This window comes from Condylostylus longicornis, unplaced genomic scaffold, assembly GCF_029603195.1.
Source record: "Condylostylus longicornis isolate FDR11 unplaced genomic scaffold, ASM2960319v2 ptg000614l, whole genome shotgun sequence".
NCBI lineage: Eukaryota > Metazoa > Arthropoda > Insecta > Diptera > Dolichopodidae > Condylostylus > Condylostylus longicornis.
The window spans coordinates 1-18409 of NW_026578567.1; the positions used below are offsets into that span (position 1 = coordinate 1).

General features: G+C 43.7%; 1 protein-coding gene across 1 annotated transcript; it reads left to right on the top strand.

The window, feature by feature from the left end:
* Positions 1-213: 213 nt before the first annotated feature.
* Positions 214-2671, top strand: LOC129617701 (uncharacterized). The gene is made up of 2 exons (XM_055532814.1): positions 214-843; positions 1451-2671. Exons 1-2 carry the CDS (start codon positions 214-216, stop codon positions 2669-2671), a joined length of 1851 nt encoding a protein of 616 aa, XP_055388789.1.
* The last annotated feature ends 15738 nt before the right edge of the window (positions 2672-18409 follow it).

The following is an 18409-nucleotide window of genomic DNA, read 5'->3' on the forward strand; positions in this document are numbered from 1 at the left end:
GAATCCCCTTACGCCTATGAGCTCGATTCTCTCAGCTGAAAAGGAAAGTCGTCTGGAGAATCCAATTTTGTCACTGAAGTCAGCGAGCAAATTTATTCAGGAGAATAAGGATTCGTCCGGTCACCCATCTCACGCAAAAAAATCGCTCATAGCAACTCCAACTCAAACTTCTTACTGGAAATTTTCACGGGTTGATTCCGGTCGATTCGTTCCATGATAACAGCTAAGCCACATGGAATCAAGCCACTGGATCCCCGGTTCAGAGAAGCTCATCTGCAAGTTGCAACGCTGATGTCAGGGGAATCCATTGGGCCTATTAATCCCCTTCCCCCTTTGCCTCATCCATACGAGGAGGAAATTCACGCTCTGAACTGGGAAAATCAGTCAACTCCTGAAGGAAAGAAGATGTTCGGATTATGCGAACCAAGGATTTATCAACCGCTCGAGACGACGCCTCTCGTTATGATCCGAACAGCTGAAGACCTTGATAATATGATCCGTGAAATTGTCGATGATCCGCGTTGTCGAGAGGTTGCAATAGATTTGGAACATCACTCACAACATTCGTATCGAGGGATCACGTGCCTGATTCAGATGAGCACAAGAAGTAAAGATTTCATTATCGATCCAGTGAATCTTCAAGATGAACTTGTTAGACTGAATGAGATAACAGCAGATCCTCGAATTGTTAAAGTTCTTCACGGTTCGGATTCAGATGTCATTTGGCTTCAGCGGGACTTTGCTGTCTATCTTGTCAATTTGTTTGATACGGGACAAGCAGCGCGTGTTTTGGAAACTCCAGGGGGGGCCTCGTTAGCGAATCTCCTCATGTTTTACTGCAAAGTTGGTATTTCAGTGTTGGAGATCTATCTTATATGTTCTTGTTTCAGATATCTGCTGATAAGAGATACCAATTGGAGGATTGGCGAACGAGGCCTTTGCCTCAGGACTTCATTAACTACGCGAGATCAGATACTCACTATTTGTTGTACATCTATGATAAAATACGAAACGACTTGTTAACCAAGGCGCCCCAGGGGATCTGCCTCCACCTCAGAAGAAGTGAGGATCTCACTTGAGGTACTCGCTCGATAGTTTTCGCTTTCCTTTCAGGTCGGCAGAGAACGAATGCGCGCGGTATTCGAGAGATCTCGTGAAATTTCGTTGAAAGTTTACACTGAGGGACCTTTTGATTCTGTCGCAGCTGCTACGGCATTGATCAAGAAATATCAAGTCCCAATGGCCCCAATTTCATTCAATGTTTTGGTGGGTCTTTCCTCTTCTATGGATTGCATTTGCTTCCAATCAGACCGGCCTGATCGATTGGAGAGAGTCGTTAGCGAAGGCGAGGGATGAACATCCGACAACGCTTCTTAATTCTGTTTTAGTCATTCGAATCGCAACTAGTGTATGTGATTCACATGAGTTCAAGATCCAATTTTGATTTCAGATACCGCACACATGGTCTGATCTTCAGTCGCTCGTTAATCCCTTGCCACGTTTGGTCCATGAGAAAGCTTTAGAAATACTTGAAGTCATTAAAGTGAGGAACGTTCTTGATCGTCAGACATCTTCCACTCTTCAGAAAAACTCCGTGGCTCCTGTAGTTGAGTTGACATCCCAGACTGACCCAATTCCATCACAGATTGAAGAATTCGCCCCTGCTCTACCCCTCGGATCCTCCATGAGATCGGAAGAAGATGTCGATGAGAAGCCGTCCGGACCGACGGACGTCGACGATCAGGCGCTATCGGATACCAACGATGATTCTTATGCTTCAATTGATCGTCCTGCAGTTCGAATTTCTGTTTCCTCATCTGTAAGAAGAAGAAAGCGCAGTGACGCCCCTGAGGCCTCCAGGGCCGATGCCTTTGAGGTGTTGGTAGCTGAGGGAGACTCGACTGAGAGGAACGTAAAACTTTCAACACCGATCGACGCTCGGAAGAAGGTTTCGTCCGGATTTAATGGAATTATTCAACAAGGGCGTTTATTAGCGCGAGCTGTTTCTACTTTAATATCGCAAGATTTTATGAAGTCGACAGAACCGATGATGATTTCGAGCTCTTCACGAAAGCGTTCGCGAGCCGAACTTGAACGTCAAGAAGAAAGTCCGATGGAATCAAAGGAACCTGCAGACAAGATCAAATTTGCAACAAGCTATGAGGTGCTTATCGATAAAGCAGGGGCAAAACGGAAGAAACAAAAGGGTGAACAGTTGCTGTCGTCAATGTCTCATCCCGATTTGCTCGAAGCTTCAGCAACAAAATCGATGGCAGAGAGCAAGATAGGAGAACGACCGAAAAAGAGACGAAAAACCCAGAAGCGATCCGAGAACGTTCTAGCGACAGCCCTATTGGAAACACCTAGCCGTCAATGGATGAAAAGAAAAGAACAAGTCGTAGAATGCGAGACGAATGCGTCTAACAGCAAATCTGAAGGATTGAAAGCAACAAAAGAAACGAAAAAACGAAGAAAAGAGAATGCCGCTTCTCTAGCCAGCTTTTCGGAGAATGTTCTTGATCGCGCAGAAAAGATTTTGCCTGCAGCTTTCTCGTTGAAGGCTTCCGGCCTCTCAACTCTTTCCGTTCCGAAGTATTTCGCTAGCTCTGGCGTTGAATCGTCGAAACCTAAAGGTTCCTCGCACTCTAAAAAGAGAAAGAAGTGGAAGTAGTTTTTTAGTTTTTTAGCTTTTTGTTTCGCCATTATTAAGTCAAACCGTCTCGTCTTGCTCAGCTTTATTTGACACCGAAGCGAACGGATGGGAGCGACTCCCTTGATGCAATTGCCAAAATGTTCTAATACAATGTTTTGCACATCTGATGGGTGCATGGTTTTATTGGTCCCATACAGATTGTGGTGCCATGCGTTTGTCGACATCTATATTGCTTCTTGCATTTTATGTGAGGGATGAAAAATTCCCAAGCGGCCCGTGCCAACATTTGTGAAAAAATGTCTTGAGCGAGAATGCGCGCGTAAGAAGAACCCAAGAACAGCAAACCAAGAACAGGGCCATACAGTTAAAAATGCAACAAAAAATGCACCACAGCATACACGATGAGCAGCCAAGAAAATCCTTTCTAGATGAGCTTAGCCATCCACACAATCAGCATGTTTCAAAAATTCTACGGAAATCTTCGGCCATTCCATGAATCCCATACAGAGATCGTGTGCAACCCTCGCTACGGTTGGATCACTCCTGATTATCCCTGTGAAAACTAACACATTTTATGGAGATCAGTTCAACAGTTCATTTTCTCATTTTGCTCAAATTATTAGAATTTTTCAGAATTGGATTTGGGGAAGATGAAGGGTGCGACTGACAACACCACCCATGATGTGTTAATCACTGTTTCATTTCTCGAATGTCAGGATTCCAAAAAGGGAGCTCAAAACCCGTCGTGGGGATTTTATCAACTCGTCGACTTTTCTTCTGTTCATTGATCGCCTAGAACAAAACAATTCAAAGTTGGAGGAGGAAAGACGATGGGCAACTTTTTCAGATGACATCTTCGGCGAAACAAATAAAAAAGTGTCAGTTTTCCCAACTAAAAGCCTTCCAAACTTAGCCGACGAAAAAAAGAAAAAATGGTTGCAAAGGTATCTCCATGACACCCCGCGTACAGCGTCGCAGCGACTAAGGAGGATCTCGTCAAAGCGACTGAGGAGGATCTCTCAAGTGGTATGACAACATCAAAGAAAAGATTAAAGAAAAAAATATAAAACCAGTCAAGTCGGTCCTTGTTTTCAAATTAATGTGTGTATCCGTTGTCTGCATTCTTAGACCCTGGTATAGAAAACTCTTGGGTCGTGTTGGGAAGATTTTGTAACATGTTGTATCACTGGTTTATTCCGTTCAGCCTTTGATGTGTTACGGTCAACAAGGCATCTGATCTCCATGGTGGAGCAGTTGACCTTTTTTAGTACAATTGTCTTTTGTTCATGAATGTGTCTTTTGCTGTCTACGCCATGAAATGTATAGTTTAGTTTCCACAGGTAAAATCAGGAGTGATCCAACCGACGCGAGGGTTGCACACTCGGTATGGTGGAAGGTTTCATCACAGAATATTTGCATGTTGACCGCTTGCAGAGAGCTAGGCTGATCTAGAAAGGATGTTCTTGATACAGACACCCTACTTGCCACATTCTGGTTTAGTAGAATCCGACAAGCGTTTGCACTTCACGCGTCATCTATATGGATGAACCAATAGGTTGTTTAGAGCTTGATGACCTTAGGTTCACTTTACGGAAGGAATCACGCATGTGGCGTTCAAACAACAAGGAATCAAAAACGGTGTGCGGCGCCAAATCAATGAGATCAGTTTTTTCCAGAGTGCACAAAAATTCGTCAATTGTTCGCCCTCACATCTGCCTGTAGAAACATGCTGGTCATCAACTCAGTTTTGCACAACCCCAACAAACCAGCTTCATGGTGTTCTCGAGCATATGACAACAATTTCTATTATTGTTTCATAATTCAATAGGGACTCAGACGTTGAGAATATCGGAAGTGAAAAAAAATGATAAGAAGAAGAAAATTTGAACAGACTCTGTGAGAGCTTATTGAGACGACGGAGACATGGCATGTCTCGGCCAGTCGAGGAAGAGCGAGCCGAGGGTTGGGACTTTGAGCCCCTCCAAAGTGGGATCCTTGACTTCAACATCCTCCCCTGCCAACTCAAAATAAGGAGAAGCGGTGGCGAAGGCCGCAGCGTCTCCTCGAAGCCAAAGCGATTGAGGCGATGCAAATGTGGTTGTATTGGTTGAACGAGGAGGCGATAGAAAGAGGTCTGAGGGAGTCTCTTGATTCCATGATTGGGACACAGAGAGAACGTCTTGGGATGATCTTCTTTGCGTGGTTATCTCATGTTCAGTGTAAACATCATCTTCTCGAGGGCAGATGGTTGACAGAGAGTGCCTTCTGGATATGGGTTGTAATCTTGAGGAGACACTATCCTGATGGGTCTTGACCTTCTCACTCCTGTCTTGAGCAGCTGTCGCCCACGCGAATGCGGCAGTAGTATCCTTTCCCAAGAGAGCTGCGGCGAATGGGTTGATATTTCCCCGCTGAAGATACGAGTTAGCGTCACTCTTTTCCTCCTCCATGGTAAAACACACTGATGTTGGAGTTGGAGCCGCGGTCGTTGCTGCTGTAGCGTTGTTGGTGTCATCTTCTTCATCTGACGCCGTTTTTCGTGAGGTGCTTGCAATTCTTAGGGAGGTTCCACTAAGTTGACTGAAACCAGAACTCTGAATCGAGTTCAACTCTCCCAAAAAGCTTTCCTCGTTTTGGCAACTGTCTGTTGTATCCGCCGCCAAGCAAAGATAGTCTGCGAGCCCCACTCGGCCGCGGTGGTGCTGTAGGAGGTCTTCGGAAGGAACTTTATGAAGACTGCTGTTCAGTGAACCCTCACTTTTGCCGTCTCTACGTGTTTCCAGCGCAAAGGTGGGATTTCTCGATGACTCGAGGCTTGCCAGTTCTTTCTCAGGAGGACCAGATATTAGAACAATTGGGGGTTCGAGGTGTCCTTCAAAATCGTTTAGAACTCGAGATCCCTCTTCAAAAAGATGTTCCTGTTGAGAGTCGTCCCGGGCCTCGCAATGCAACTGCTCCCCGAATGAGAGAATGCTCGAAGCGGTACCATCACGGCCGCTATTGGGGCTCGCTTCCGAGTCTCGAATAGGCTTGTTGATTTCTGGCAAGGAAACGCAAACTCCGCTTGGGGATTCGCAGCGCAATTCCTGGCTGGATGTCCGCGAAAATCCGCCTCTCATAAGTTCCATCGACCTCGCGCGCTTCACTGCAGGGCAGAAATAATGAGAAAATAGAAAACTCAGGCGCGTCACTTACGAAGTATTGAACGGGACCCGTCTGCTGCATCTTCAATATCGCTATTTTCAGTTTCGTTTGGCGCCCTCGGATCATCTGTGAGAAGGATGACAGCATCGTCGTCCAGTGGTGCTGGAGAACATCTCGTAACTCCCGGTGCGAGTCTAGAAGCAGAGACTCCAAATTCAGGAGTCTGACCAACGAAGGAGTGGGGTGAGGATCCAAACCTCTGGCCCGAGGCGATCGAGTCGAAGAGAAGATCGCCAAAATCTGGACAGATAGCGGTGCTGCTACATGTCCCATTCAACATGTGGGATCCCTCAATCATCTGGCTTTCCAACATTTTCGACTCTGCAATTCGGCTAGTAACCGAAGACATCATGCTGTGGTTGATCCCTGGGAGCGATGCAGACAAAACTCCAGAGTAATCAATAGTCTGCGAAGTCAGTGTATCTCCATCTTCACTCTCAGCGAACGTTCGTGCCCTCGTTCCTTCTTCTGCCTTATCAGAGTCCATGGGATGGAAGGAATGCGTCACCGAAGAGCCTGTTGGGGAGCTCGTTCCTTGAGACTGTTGTACGGGATCATGGATGATTGTTGGTGGCAATTCCTGGTTATTTTGAAGAGTCCCAAAGGATTGCGGCATTCCTACGACAGCGACAGATGGCGGCGAGGGAGAAATTTGTGGGGAAACAAATCCGGGAGTTTGGGCGAATTGTTGTTGGTAAGCCATGAGGGATACAGCTTGCATTTGAGACAGATACATCTCGTAGGCATACTGCATGGCCCTTGCTTGCTCAATCGATAAGGGGTCGCTTGATGCAGGATTCGGGCGCGCTCCGAATGACGCAAGATAGTTGTTTGCAAAGGCATCTCCTGTTGGATTGGGGCACGGCATCTGGTTACTCGTTTGAAACAAATGAGCATCAGTTTCAGTTGGAAGAATTGGGAAAGAAGCATCTTGTTCGAGTCCGTTTTGGAGTGCTGTAGAATCAGCTGCAGGAGTACTCTTTGCGACAGCGTTGGGTGACGCTGGACATCCATTGAGTAGATGAGGGGCCCAAACTCCCTGAGGCTGAGAAACAGGAGAGGCATTGAAGGGAAGAGGGTTCTGAGGCTGGAAAAAGGTGTTGAGAAGCTTGATTGTTGATGCCATTTGTTCTGAAGTAAATCCAGGATAGAAACAATTAGAGGAAAATGTCTCACCGTTCAAAGGTAAGCAGGGCGACGAAGGAGTTGGATTTGGCATTGGGAGCACAGTGGGACTTCCAAAATTTGCAAGTGACGGCAGAACTTGGTAAGATGGATTTGGCGAGAGAGGGACGGACGGATTGAAGTTAGGGGGAAGCTGAGCATAGTTCTGCAGCAACGGTACTGATGGAGTTGATTGTTGCGGTGTGTCCATATAATCGAGAGTGGGTGACATTGGTCGACCTGTAAGAACTGGAGGTGGAAGACCCGAGGAAGGATCTCCAGCCGGCATATGGAGTAGAGGATTGAACATGAAAAGATTGGCCGAATTCCTTGCAGATCTTTCGTTGAGGGATTCTAAAATTTGCGCATCATCCAGGCGATTCGGCAAACTAATTCCATCTTCACTACAGCTGCCTGAGGATTCTTGATTAATATTGTTGAACTGGGATGGCGACACGGATTGCATGGACCGAGCGGAATGATTGTCGTTCGTTCCAATTGGGGCGTTTGTCCGAAATGTCGAATTTCTAGATCGCGCTCGATTTTGATTGCGATTCAAATGGGACTCTTTAGACCTTGCAGTCATGTCTTGCATGCAATTATGCAACTCGCCTCCATCATCGCGCTTGCGCAAGTGCAACAACTCGCGTAATGAAGATGGACGCTGATCCAAGTCATTCGCATGTAAAGATCGATGCATTCGTCGATTTGATTGAGATTTGATCTTCTGATGCGGATGATGATAGTTTGACCCAATTGCTTCCTCAGGTGGTGAATATTGATCTGCTGCACGATTCGAGCGATGACTCACAAGAGTTGGTTGATCAGATTCAGCGAGAGAGAATCCGTTTGTTGACGACAGCGATCCCCGTTGTTTTTCGGACCCGACTGTGGGCCGCAAATCATGTGTTCCATGCTGAAAAGAGAAGTGTCCCAAAAATGTGATTGCAATTGACTTACGGCGTGTCTACAAGCACTCCCAGCCTCACAACGGCTCTTCATGAACATAAAACATAGCGACGTTTTATACATGTCACTAAAGAAGAATAAGAATTAAAGAAACAATCAACTCAAGAAGAATAAGAATTAAAGAAACAATCAACTCAAGAAGAATAAGAATTAAAGAAACAATCAACTCAAGAAGAATAAGAATTAAAGAAACAATCAACTCAAGAAGAATAAGAATTAAAGAAACAATCAACTCAAGAAGAATAAGAATTAAAGAAACAATCAACTCAAGAAGAATAAGAATTAAAGAAATTATGTTGCAACTCGAGAAGAATAAGAAATTATGTTTCAACTTAAACTCACTCAGTGGCTCTCAACTGATCGACGTTGTGTGCGAATCGACAGTTTTGATCAGGGCAAACGCCTCTCTGAAAAAAGATCTTCGGAGATGATTGGACTGAATTTTGGACTGACTTTCAAAAGAGAAGGGCAGAAACTGGTTCTCGATAGATCAGGCAAATCACGCTTCTCATGTTCATTGTGAGCAAAACGGCATGTTGATCCCCTCTCGCAACGCCCTTTGAAGAACCACGGACAAGTTTTAGTCTGTGAAAATTAAAAAATTGAAAGCAATGAAGAAAATCGTCTCTACCTTGTAAAATTGATTCATTCTCAAACTGGCCATCGGAGAGAATTCTAGTAACAGTGGGAAGAAGACTTCCAAGATGAAGACTTCCACTTAAGACCTCCAGTTGAATATTTCTCAATACTCTCAATAGAAGAGGGCAACACTGAAGAAAAATGGTGAACGTCGGATTCAAGATGAATCAAGACAATCGACACGGCGGGACGTAAAAAGACGGTAAATGACTTTTAGCAATCCCTGCTCTGGTTTTTAACCATCAGATGAACACTAAAGTGTAAGCAAGACACTTGAATTGAAGTCACTCAAACGATGGAGGGTCAAAAAGAAGTTGCATCAAAGGGGATCAATAATATGAAAAAGTATTTGATTCAACTAAAGAAAAGAATGAAATGAAGTTTTACGCAAAAGCGGAAATCAACAATCCTTCAGAAAACCAAAAGTACAATAACAATATTTCAAACAAGAGAAAAGGGAAGGGATCTTTTAATTTACACGAGACATTTACAACTGCTCGTCCCGCCAAAACTAGTTGCATGAAAATTCTTGTGAAATTGATCCTCTTGGTAGAAGTTGTTCATGATTCAAATAAAATATTGAGGGAGTTACGCACATTGCCCTCAAAACATGAAGTCATCAGCGCATGCAGAGTGCAAAGCAGGTGAACCTGTTCTTTAAAAAGATCCCGAGTTACTTCCCTATTTTCTAATTCCAGATCTTGGTAGGCGAACCGTTTCACTGTCGTCTTCTCCAGGAAACTGGTCCGCGTAGCTTGATAATGGTGATTGGTGTTCCTTTCTTTCCAAGAGCTGGTCAACTAGAAGTTCATCATCCGTTTTTTTCACAAAATCAATGACTTCAGCAGGAAGACCTCGACGTTTCTGAAATACGCGGTAAAACAAGCGACTGTAACTTTCATACCTGTCTTAATTGCTCATACGCAACGACTGCAGGTAAGCTTGATGCTGAAGGTTCCGCTGGAGTCCCCGCATTCAGTCGTTCCATCCATGGCTCAGTGATTCTATCACATGCGTATTTGATCCGTTAAACCATTTTTCTGTTACCTTGCTGAAAATTCCCCACGTTTCGGCTCGATCAGGATGTCCATTACCTCGCCATAGCGCTGTCCGTCATCATCAGATAGAGGGGCTTCTTCCATGCCTTCAATTTCATCTAAATCACTTTCAGATAATCCGTATTCCATTTGAAGACGCTCTTGCATCATTTTGCGACGTCTCTGACCGATTGTCTCTCCTGAAAGTAGACCAGTTTGCTCGAAGCAATCACGTCCTATCACTCACCCCATCCGAGACTGAAAATACTATACAGAGTAACAGCAATGCTGAGCCATGACGTTACAAATGAGGAAGTATGTTTTGAAGGATTGAAAAGAACATCTCGAAATGTTTTCTTCCTTGGGTGGCTCTTAAAATTCCTCCATTTTTTTGGTGGGCCTTGGAACTGAGGGTCAGACCGCCAATGCCCTGGATCTGGCTTCGATTCCTCATGCAAGAAATGCGAACTAGCAGAAGAAGAAAACCGCTTCCCCAAACGAAATTCAGACAATTCGAATGGCCTCACTCTTTTGAGAACGCTAGTCATGATCCATCTGTTCTCATCAGTCCCGCTGATTTTTTGGTTTTCCCCGTTTTTATTGTCCCTGTACTATTATTGGCTCCAAGCATAGAAATTGAAGTAGCAATGTTCTGCTTCTGCTTGCCGAAATTTATGCACTAGATTTTCTTCAAGAAATATTCTAATCTTTCGTTTTTCGCTTTGTAAAGAATGCAGCCGCCTGAATCAGCTCCTCATTTGTCTGAATCTTTTGAAGCTCTTGATGGGCCTGTTTTAGAACACCCGGATCGCTTGATAGAATCCTCTCACTATCCCGCAACAAGGTTTGCTGTGCATGCTATGACAGCCATGGAAACAGGACTTCGTTTTGCCAACGTGCTGTCATCCTCATCGTATCATATTGCATCAAATGTCAACATCTCCACTGCTGGATTCGCTGATAGAAGTAAGCTGTCGGTCTAGTGCGATGACTTTCACGATGCCTCGACCTTAGGCATTAATGCAACTGCGTCCGCTCTTTCGACTTGCGTGGGGTCCCTCGCTGGAAGTTTAAGTCTTCAAGACGAATGGCATGAATCCATTCAGCATCGCATCGCTGCAAGAAGCTCCCAATTGAAAGACGTTGTTTCTTCAATTTCGACTGGCGTTGAGAAAGCATTAAGTGTCGCCCATGGATTGACATCGACTGGAATTTCCTGGTCCCTTGATGGTGTGTCCCGAATACATGAGCGTTTTCACGTCTTCCATTCTTTCAGGCGTTCAGCGAATGGACGCCGGAATTAGTTCGGCGTTAGCTTCAACAGGAATGGGATTTCGCAGTCAAAATGAATTACGACAGGCGGCACATGCGCTTCTTGAGTTGTTAGCTCCATTACAGAGTGAGTTCGAACATCTAAAAACGACAAACTCTATTGTTTTTCTACTCTATTGTCTCAGCGGCATCTCCTCTTGATGTTGGTCGCGCACTTGGCACTCTTTCAATGATTCAAGAGAAGGCATGCGCGCCGTATCCGCCAAGAAGTTGTAAGCCGATTGACTTGAGTTTGAGAGAAAACAGGCTTTTTTTAAACGACTTGATTTATCGGTACCGCCAAACTTTGGCGGCGTATAGTCCGTCCTTGCTGCGTTTGTGTCGAATTGGAGTCAAGGTACGTTGGATTCAATCTTGTTTTTGGGACATTCACGTACATCTTCCAGTCTGCATCATCTACTGACGTTATTCAAGAATTGTTGGGAGTCGATGCTGAGGCGATTCTACTTCAACGAGATTTTTCCGAACTCCATCATCCCGCACATTTCGTTATACTCGATCATAGTTCGCGAAGCATCTGTATTCTGATACGGTCAGTAGTTGGTATAACGCTGAATGACATTGATCAAATAAAAAAGCTTCTCTTATCTGAACGCTCTCTCAGAGGAAGTACAGAAGTTGTTGACGTCTTGACGGATCTTTGTTGTCAACCTGACGCAACCTTCGGATCTCATAGCGGGATGCAAGCAAGCGCAGCGTCAATCGATAATTGCATTCGTCCCACAGTCCATGAATTGTGTGAAAAATATCTTGATTATAAGGTTATTGTAGGAGGACACTCTCTCGGTAGACACATTTCTGTCCACAATCGACGCTTATATATCTTTTTTCAGGAGGCGGTGCCGCTATTTTGTTGTGCCTTCTCTGGTTAAGAGATCCTGTTATTGCTGGTTTAGATGGACAACGCATTCATGCCTATTCCTTCGGATGTCCGGCTGCTGTTCCTCTCGGTACGGCGTCTCAATATCGTGGGAATATCACATCGATTATTTATGGAAAAGACATCGTGGGACGCGCCTCTTGGGGTTCAATACGAAATTTCAATGCTGTTTTAGCACATTTATGTACAAAGGAACGCCTCGCTCGAAATCTCTCCCCTGAATCCAATCTCCGCATGCAATCATCTCAAAGTGACCCGAATTTTTCTTACAATGAATCTCCTGAAAGTTCACCTGTGGAGCGTTCCAGGTCATCTACAGAAAACTCTCCCTTGTCTTCATTGCCAACGCTTACATCTGTTCATCTCACAAATCCAGAACTTGAATCTTCTGAGGTTCCATTTTTTCAATCTTTGGATTATTTGACAATTTCTGGATTATTGAAGCTTCTTGAGGCTTGTAATACATTTTCGGATACTGCTTCATCTTCAAGTCGCGCATTTTGGAAGTCCCAATTACGGTAGAAGTTCCAGTAGATTTGTGCTTTGAATGTTCCATTTTTCAGATGCGCTGCTTCTTTGCTGCAAACACTTCATTCAAATGAGGATGTATTATCTCCAGCCGGTGAGACCCTCGAAGATTCTGCCATTGTCTCATTTGGATTGCAGGTCGGGTCATTGTTGTTCTCCCTGTTGAGCACTTCTCTCGATCTTTTGATCCTTTACCTCAATTTATAACTTCTGGTAAAATCTAGTCATTCCTGTTTGAACTAGACTAAGTCCCAATCAACACACATGCATTCCTCTGCAGGAGACGCTGTTTTAGTTGAACTCGATGACGTTGGAATCGCTGAAATGTGTAGAGATCTTATCTTTAGCCGCGAAGCATTCAGCGACCATTTGCCCAAAAAATTAGCAACAGCTTTAGGAATGGACACATCGCAGCGACCAATGGTACAGCAATACGAACAAGAAATGACCGAAACAAACTATTTCAACAACCTCATGATCTAATTTATGAACTTCCCATAATTTTTTTTTGATTACAAAAAAAAACATTCCAGTTGAGTACAGGCAGTTATTCATACTGGGAAATGAAATCACTAACAAATGCACTGGACATTTTATCAAACCAGTTGAGTACAGGCAGTTATTCATACTGGGAAATGAAATCACTAACAAATGCACTGGACATTTTATCAAACCAGCTGTGAATGACTGAAGGGAAAAAACATTTACTTGAAGCAATACAACTGATCGCACCTCGTGTCAAATCGACAAGTTTTGTTTTGAACTCTACAAACTCTTGAAATTGATGAGAAGAAAATCTGGAGGAAAATTTGAAGACAGATGTTTTCATCAATCAAGAACTTACTGCTCGATAGTGAAATGTTCCGTCATTTCTTGCAAACGGTCAAGATTTTTCTCCAATTCACCTGAACTTCCCAATCCAACAGAATTCCACTGTGAATTCAACTCACCCTGGTGGTCTTCAAACAAGACTTTTGCTGAACCCTTTTTCCAAGTTGCAAAATATCCAAATGCGTATGTCCATTTCAGAAATCTTCTGCATTCAATAATTTGATGAACAGCAGATTGGAGAAATTCGTTGTCCATCAGCAAAGGGAACAGTTTATGCAACCCAAGAACCAAATCTTCCACGGCAACCAGCTGAAAACACAACCAGACAATATTAATGACGTTCTCTCAGTCAGATCACCAATTGATTTGCATAAAAATTCAAGTACCTGTCGTTCTTTTGCAACACGTTCTCCGTGACTATGAGCACGATATCGTTCGAAGTAATGAGCGTATCTTTCAAGAGCCTCCTGCTTGAGACAGTAACGTATAGAGAGTGATAATAACATAAATTAAAGTCATACTTTCGCTCTTTCCTTTTGTTGTTCTTCTTCGCGAAACTCATTTTTTCTGTCTTCATATATATTACATCGATAGAAGTTAGAGTGGTGACTCTTCCAGTCGCCCATACACAGCCAGCAAAATTCATGCCTACACAAACATGTCTACCAAAACCATCAATTAATTTCTCGTTTCAAATAAGAGCTCACCATGTGCATACACCCTTGATTCTTCTCAATTGGATGTTTGCATTTAGGACAATTTTTTGTGTTCGCTAAAATCCACGTAACGTTATCAGCTTCGCATCTATTTCTGCAACACACTGGATGTGAATTGTTGCTTCATATCGTTGCTTCCTACTTCTCGTTCCACTTTAACGCCATTGCACACGTCACAGGGGAATGAGGCAAGTCTCCACAGAGGAAGCAAAATTTCTGCCCCGCAATCGCAAGTGACATTCGCCATTCCACTGGAATCGCACGCTTCACAGCAATGATGACGAATTACACAATGACACTTAAAATTTGGGCACCATCTCAAAGTAGGATCACTGTCGACCAACGTTCTACACAAACAAGAGTTCAAGGCTGAACTGAGATGAAGACACTCACTTTCTTCGAAACTCTAAGTATTTAACTAGAAGATCGGGTGCCAAATACAACTTCCAGAACTCCAGTGGAATCGGCAAACCACACCTAAACTACACAGAAATAAAAGATGAAATAGAAAAACAGGGTATTCATACCATTATACAGCGCTTCGATAAACAAGCCTCAGCTCCTTCATCGGATACAGCAATCGATAAATATTGTTTCCAACATTCCTTTGAAACGCGATGCCCACACTTCAACGCATCAGTTTCAGACATGAGCACTGGTATTGCAAGAATTGGGCAGAAAAATTTCTCTTTTTTTGGGACACTTAGGAACAGGAAGGGCCGATTGATCAGATGAAAGTCCAACCTGCGGATAGATTTCCGGGATATCTTTATAGATATCTTTATATATATCGATGACTGTCTAGAGATACCTTTTCAAGGACTCTTTCGGATGAATCCATCCAGTCTTTGGGCCAAATTAGACGATTGCCATTTATAAGACCGAAGAAGAAATCTGTATTTTAATCAAAAATAAATAAGTACCAAAAGAGATCTTACTCAGGCGAAAATCCTGATCGACACCCAGCAGGTCTGCAGTCTCTCTGCAATGATACTCTTTGCTGAGGCCCTCAACTTGTTCCAATGTCAAGATGTCGTATAGTCTCTTTTCCTCCACGTTGAGGGGATCTGCAAAGAGCGTTAGTTCTTCTATAAGAGAAGGAATTCTTACGGCAATTCGTTTGCGGTCGATTCCATTCCCTCCACTGGAAAGGGAATGTCCTCCATGTCCTCCATGTCCAATTCAGAGCCATATACATCTACAACAAAAAGGATGTCCACCTCCGTGAGGAACCTTCTTACCAGAGTCTTGCGATGAGTCGTCCATGTTTTCAGACCAGGAGTCACAGATCTTGTCAGACCGACTGGCAATTGTTGTTCCTGAATGGAACCGCACAATCAAAAGAAGTTTAAGGGCTCTTGCATCGAGGTTTACGGATCGTCTTGATTCTACATTTCCATCTTCACTCATATCTGGTCCATCTGCGTTCTTCTTCTTCCTCCGTTTACGATTAGAACGCCAATCTGTTGTTCGGCCCCTCCCCCAAATTGGAGTAAGCCGTCTTCCACACTGCTGTGAATGCTTTCTGGATGATTGTTCGACACTTGAGGAGGTTGTCGTTCTCTGTAGAATTGGAACAGTATCGTGAGGAGATAATTCGCTGCATCAAACAAATAGCAAAATATCAAAATGAATTTATATCGAAAATATAAATGAACAACAAGATGATGATTGTGAAAGACTTGGACAATTGTCGTCAAGGTAATTGTTTTAGAGCAGTGTGAACGGATTGCCAAGGGATGTAGGTTGTCTGAAGTACGAGAGATTTTAGCAGAATTGGTGGACGGAATGGGGACCTTAAAAAAAGAAATTGAAGCACGAAAGACTAGAAAAAATCGCATCTTGGAAACGGGTAATCAAGCACAAGGACATTCTAAAAAACTACCTTTCATCTCTTATCCCCATACGCGATGATTCCTTCTCTATGATTTTACAGGCACGACGTTTGGGTGTTCAATGTATCGTAGAGCACAAACGAGCATCGCGGGAACTTGAGCGTTTTTTGATTTGATTAAAATGACGAAAGAGTTTGGACTTCAATTGTTATTACAACCGACGCGCGAAGCAGCTTCCATGAAAGACGAAGGAGCGTCACACGAACAAAAGTATTGAGAATGCAGTAAGGATTCCAGTTGTGCGACTGTAAACGAATGCACAACAGGTGGAGATCCCTCCTGCTATCCAAGCTCTTCTATCGGAAGTGAAAGATCCAGAAGGCAAACGCAATCGGTTGGGAAAACAAATCTTCAAATTGCCACCATCTGTCAATGGCAAACTGAGTGAGGCTCAGTTTCTTCAATTGGTCAGTCCTTCCATTAATGCGTTTCCATCGCTTTACTTTCTCTAGGCCAATATTTTAACAGACAGTCTTTCTCATAAGAACCGTGATTACCCTGTTCAACAAGTAGGATTCAATCTCTGCATTCGATCGATGGTTTATTATCGCAGATTCAATCAGAATTGCGGGCGGCATTCTCTTCAAGCTTGGTCCAGTTACCATTCATCCCTTAAAAAACTTCGAAGATTTGTTGACGAGGTTTGGGAATTCCTTGCAGGCCTCCCCAAACGTTTTTTATTCCGCAGCAAGCGTCTCCCTATCGTTTTTTTTTCCAATTCCCTCCCGCCGTGATCAACCGATTCGACTTCTTAATCTTCTAGGGAAGGGAGGATTCGCGGAGGTCTGGGAGGTAGGGATCATTCTCTGGATCGGAGTTGTAAGATGACTTCAGGGATTTGCATGAGGATACTTGGGAAATCAAGGCAATTAAAATCACAGAACTCCAGAACACTGCAATGTCATGAGGAAAGGGAGTTAATTCTCACGCCTCTACATGTCGCGAAGTGTCATTACAAAGAACACTGAAACATCCCAATGTAAGCGTCTCTCCCACAACTTCATTTTGCCATCAATCATTCACTTCAGGTCGTTGAAATGCAACAATGTTTCGAAATCACCTCTTCTTCCATTTTTGTTGCATCGCTTGATTTATGCCAACAAGGATCTCTAGATGCTGTGATTCAACGTCACGGTCCTTTGTCGGAGGAGTTGGCAAAAGTCTGGATTTTTCAAATTTTAAAGTAAGGAGTTTGTTCAATCAAAGACCTTCCCCATTAAAAACAGAGCACTCGAATACATCCATCTCCAAGGGAATGCAGTTCATTTTGACTTGAAACCTCTCAATATTTTGTTGCATGAATCGTCCGTTAAAATTGCAGACTTTGGATTACATCAAGTAAGCGGTTCATTCTAAACCCTTATGATGATTCTTATACAGCCTATAAACTCACGAGGGGTTAGCGACGCTGGACATGAATGAGTCAGCAAACCAGGTTGGAACAGTGTGGTATATGCCACCCGAACACTTAAAAGCAGCGCTTCTTCACAAAAAGAGTCAATTTGACGGAAGAGTGAGTTGTGTACCTCTTCACTTGTCTCTTGATTTGTCTCGCAGTTTGATGTTTGGTCAGCTGGTATAGTTCTGTACGAAATGTTGTTCCAGCGACGTCCATTTGGAGTTTTTCATCAATCAGTCAATCCTGAGCATCTTGCTGCAATTATTTTCCGAGATTTCGTTCAAGGGCGTTTATATTTTCCCACCAGACGTCAATCCATTTCAGATCAGTGCAAGGTATGGGTTATTGGAAACTCCCTTCATGAATGGTTTTCAGACGTTCATTCGCCGTCTTCTGAAGCCATTTGATGAGCGCGCCAACCGCCAACAGAGGCCTTGAATGATTCATTTTTCCTGAATATTTGCAACAATTAAAAATTGTTTTCTAATAGTTTTTCTGTCAACTTTCCTGAATATTTGCAACAATTAAAATTGTTTTCTAATAGTTTTTCTGTCAACGTACCAGTTCGTGATGAGCCAAGAATGGAACGGTCGTGCAAAAGTGGAACTGCCTCGCCTTGATTTGAAATTCAAAGAACAAACATTCGCAGAACCGAATGACTCAGCGAGAAATGACTCACCCAGGCGTGGCTCACAAAGGAATTGCTCGGCAAGGAATGACTCAGCGAGAAATGATTCACCCTCATCAAGGAATTGCTCAACAAGGAATGACTCAGCGAGAAATGACTCACCCAGGCGTGACTCAACAAGAAATTACTCAGCAAGGAATGACTCACCCAGGCGTGGCTCACCAAGACGGCATGATTCTGGAAAAGGTCAAGTAAAAGGTTTCCGATTCCGTCAAAGGTATTCGAAAGGATTAACCCCGAGAAATAGAACTCGTCGGGGTGACCCATCATCATACCGAACCAACAGTACAACTGCTTCATCTTATGAAGACGTCGTTGAAGCCTCAAAGACAGAAACACAGAATTTGGATCAAAACAGGACTGAACCCCAAGAGGTTGAGATCGTTCATCGTATCCCGGATGAACTCACGCAGCGCGCCACGAATGAAGTCATTATTCCGATTGAACGCATCCCGCATCCCTCAACTGTTGTGC

Excerpts from the sequence above, each read along its gene's own strand:
- LOC129617701 (XM_055532814.1), top strand. The coding sequence starts at position 214 with ATGATAACAGCTAAGCCACATGGAATCAAGCCACTGGATCCCCGGTTC. Across the intron at positions 844-1,450 it reads TCCTCATGTTTTACTGCAAA|ATACCGCACACATGGTCTGA; the intron begins GTTGGTATTTCA and ends TTTTGATTTCAG.